Genomic DNA, 3,971 nt, shown 5'->3' with positions numbered 1-3,971 from the left:
TCAAACATTCCATTTAAGGGATGAAATCAAAACGGCAGTGGCAGCTGACCGCCGGTTCCGCCCGGTTTCTATTATTCTAAACAATGGGAACCTGTGGTCAACTGCCGGTAATGGACTAGAGGATAAGTTTCTTAGTTTTTATGGAAAGATTGATCAAAATCTAATTAAGTAGCGGTTCGAAAATTATTATAAAAAACCTGCTTTTTAATACACCCCTTCAAACAATGCTCGTCATGTGTTGGGACGCTTTAACAGGACAATGTAATAATCCCCCCCCCCCCCCAACAATAGCTATCAATGTTGAATCATGTGATTCTGCGCCTAGCAGTCCCCAACATTGACTGCCTGGTGGGGAAAGGGGAGGTTAGGAAAGGGTTTATGCTTGCCACCAAAAAAGTGGCATTTCAGTACGTTAAAAATAATGGAAATTATGCCATAACATAGTAAGATTTTCTCATAGGTGTCCCAACACATTTTGACGATGGTTGTAGAAGAAAGATACAAAACCCGCAGGAGCAAAGCAAAAATGCAAACTATCACAATTATATAGCAAAGTCATTGCACTTTATATGAAGCACAGCTTATTTGAAAAATAAATAACTAGCAATATAAATATCTGAGACGGTATAAGTACATAACACGTGGTTTGGTTACAATGAGAAACGAATGCAGCATCGGGCATTTCATTTAAGTGACATCAAACTATAAATTAAAATTAACAATAGAAAGTTTATTATAATGTTCCTGGTATTCCATTTGACACTCTGGTTGAGAGTTGGTATCATATTGCATATAATATAATTAAGCAAAATTTACAATCGATGTAAAAACTCCATAGGCCTAGGCCCGTGCAACTACTGAAATATAGGTCCTATCATAGATCCCAATTACTTGCAACTTTGGTCTACGCGTCCGTCCAGTATATTCTTCATGATATCTCTACCTGGTTTACCCGATACTCGCCGTTTTAGAAAAGGAACGGTTGCAATCATTGACAGCTCTTGTCGGATTTGACTTGCTGTCTCTTGCCAGCTATGCTGTTTGGCTTCTTCCACGTTAGTGGCATGCATTGCTGCTCTCATTGAAGAATCAGCAGCCATGACCTCAAACGCTTCCTGTATTGATTTAGCGTCACCTGGTGGAACTTTGAAACCATTGACGCCATGTTCGACGATTTCGTCCAGACCGCCTGTAGCTGATACGATTAAGCAGCAACCAGCAGCCATGGCTTCGATAGCGACAATACCAAATGGCTCATACAGAGATGGCATGACTAGGATATCTGAACCGGCCATGTACAAAGCCAGTTCGTCCGGCGTTTTTGAACCAAGAAACTCAACACGTGGATCTGAGCTCGTCAAATCTAATGTACCGCTTTTATCATGCTTATTGCCGATTAACCGAAATCTATGAGGCACTTTGCTGCTGTTTAAAGCATCGAGAGCGAATTGGATTCCCTTTTGAGATGCAAATCGTCCTGCGTAAAGAACATTGATGACATCCTCGTCAAATCCTAAAACAGATTTGGCCGTGTTTCTATCCAGTTTTTGAAATCGTGCAGTGTTAATGCCGGGTTTGATTATTGTAGGGTTAGTAGAACTGCACATTTTCACTTCACTCGAGGTTTGATGGATCATACAATTGACGTGTTTATTAATCAGATCTTCAATGTGAAGACGCATGGGGCCAATTGATGGCATGTTAACGTGCTTGTATTTGACTGCTCCTAAGGAATGATGTATATGCGCTTGCATAAGTCCATATTTCATTTGTAAGAGCAGTCCAACGAATCCGCTTAACCAGTAGTTAGTCAAAAGAACATCATACTTTGAACCATCAATCTCCTCAATGAACTCTTCCAGGTATTGGAACAGCAAATCTCGATTGATGTGCTCCTGTGGACCTGCTATAATGTACTGACATCGTAAAGTCGAAGACAAATTGATAGTACCAACTTCTCGCGGTGACTCGCTCCTGGTCAGCCAGGTGACATCACAGTTAAGTTTAGACAACTCTTTACCTACTTCACGGACGTAGACATTTTGACCACCCTTTCCGTCTGAACCAAGATCGTAATCGGGGACTAATGGGTTGCCGTGGACAGAGATCATTGCTACACGAAGGCTCTGCTTTTTACCCACCGAATTAGAAGAGTGAAGGTTTACGATCGCAGACAACTGTGAAGAAGTCATCCTTGTTCTTTGCCTGGTATTAACTTCTGGAAACTTCAGATCTGTTTAGAAAGAATTAACGAAAATAACGTGCATAAGGTTTTGTCATGAGAAATGCCTAAAACTGGAATTAATCTGTAAAGGAGGATTAAAGATTGTGAAAAAAGACCCAAAACACGATGTAATTTTAGGTCATGTAGGTAGGACTACGACAAAAGGCCATTTGGACAACAGCATCGGATGAGAACATACAGGTTTATATAATTAGTGACAGTAAAAGTAAATAAGTAGGCCTATGATGTCGAATGTATCCTATCTTGGTATGATTATGATTATAATGAGAACAATTTTGATTTGAAGATCTATTGATCGCGAAACCCCGAGTAAAAAATAACTTTGGGGCTATTAGCAAACAATAGCATAAATGCAGAGAATGTGCAAACTCTGTACACATTTTCTGAACTTGATGGCGCAAAATTGCATTTTTTTTTGCTATTCGTTCTTTCAGCACGATTGTATCAATTCACGCTATAAATGCTTACGTTTCTCTGTATCGTAGATCTTTCGGCGACTTTTTGCTATTTGCTCGTAATTCGGGATGGATAAGTCGTAGATCAAACTATACCGGTACATTTGACCAGTTTTGAACTTTTACGTCTATGTAAACTTTGACCGTGAAATCCTCGAATTGCACAAGAATGACAAATTTCACCCCTGCAACTGAATCTTGTTTAGTACACCGTAAGAGCAAAAATCGACAAAAACAAAAACTTTTCTGGAAAAAACATCGAAACTGGAGCGCATTAAACATGCTGAAAGGGTTCGAAAGAGTCTGATAGACTGTCTATACCAGATTTTGGCATCCTCACTGAAAGCCAAACTGGGGTCAGGGTGATTCTGCGACTAAAATGTCTAAAATGACTCCCTTGAAGAGTCATAATTTGTTGACTCCGCGGAAGAGTCACCGGTGATGACTCTACACAGGAGTCATTGACTCCGATGATATGAAGTCATTTTAGACATAGAGTCGCGCAGTGGCTGGACTACTCTGCTTCTAGAGTCAGCCTGACTTGTAGATGCCAGAGGGAATGACGTACGTGTGAGCCATCACGAAGTAAAGAGTTTTTGTATAACATGTGTGTGATTGCACAATGTGCATATCGTCAGCCTACTATATGTTTTATTGGGTTTTTTTCCTTTGGGTTCAAGCATGCATTTAAACACATTTATTCACCAATCTTTGTACAAGAACAAATGACAATGAGACAAATGAAAGGAAATAATCAGAAATAATTCGGGTGATTACGTAACTGATGCATGCTTGGACCATCTTTTGTACTTTGTTCAAAATTACATAAAATGACTTGCGTTGTCAGCCTATAGGCTGACGATATTATAGCTTTCCTCAGAATAACGGAATAAATTTCTGTCGCTTTAATTTAGAATAATATGTATGATGTTAGCTGCATTTTAAGCTGTTTTTTAATCGCGTTATTCGCGTAGATTTATACATATTTTACGTCCCGTTCTGACATGCCGGCGTATACCATCTCTGATCACGTCCGTGGAGCCGGGCCGTGGAGGAAAACGCTCGTGGTATAATGCACTGTGACGCAGCAGCATAGGCTTACGCGTGGACAAACTCAATTTTGACCCTTTGAATTAAAACTGCCGCCAAATTTGTAATTTAAATTATTTTTCATTAATGTTTTCACCGAATATTCTTAGAAAGATGGTCGTGAAGAAATTGCAACAACAATTTGAAACAGACTTTTTAATTTTGAGATATGAAAGTTTGAA

At 39.6% G+C, this 3,971-nt stretch overlaps 1 protein-coding gene across 1 annotated transcript; it reads right to left on the bottom strand.

Annotated features, from left to right (window-relative positions):
• Positions 1-887: 887 nt before the first annotated feature.
• LOC140163693 (D-inositol 3-phosphate glycosyltransferase-like) lies at positions 888-2,111 on the bottom strand. The gene has a single exon (XM_072187009.1). The coding sequence runs from the start codon at positions 2,109-2,111 to the stop codon at positions 888-890; it is 1,224 nt and encodes a 407-aa protein (XP_072043110.1).
• Between the last annotated feature and the right edge of the window lie 1,860 nt (positions 2,112-3,971).

This window comes from Amphiura filiformis, chromosome 11, assembly GCF_039555335.1.
Source record: "Amphiura filiformis chromosome 11, Afil_fr2py, whole genome shotgun sequence".
Taxonomy (NCBI): Eukaryota; Metazoa; Echinodermata; class Ophiuroidea; order Amphilepidida; family Amphiuridae; genus Amphiura; species Amphiura filiformis.
This window is presented reverse-complemented; position numbering and strand designations above follow the sequence as displayed.

Excerpts from the sequence above, each read along its gene's own strand:
- LOC140163693 (XM_072187009.1), bottom strand. The coding sequence starts at position 2,111 with ATGATCTCTGTCCACGGCAACCCATTAGTCCCCGATTACGATCTTGGT.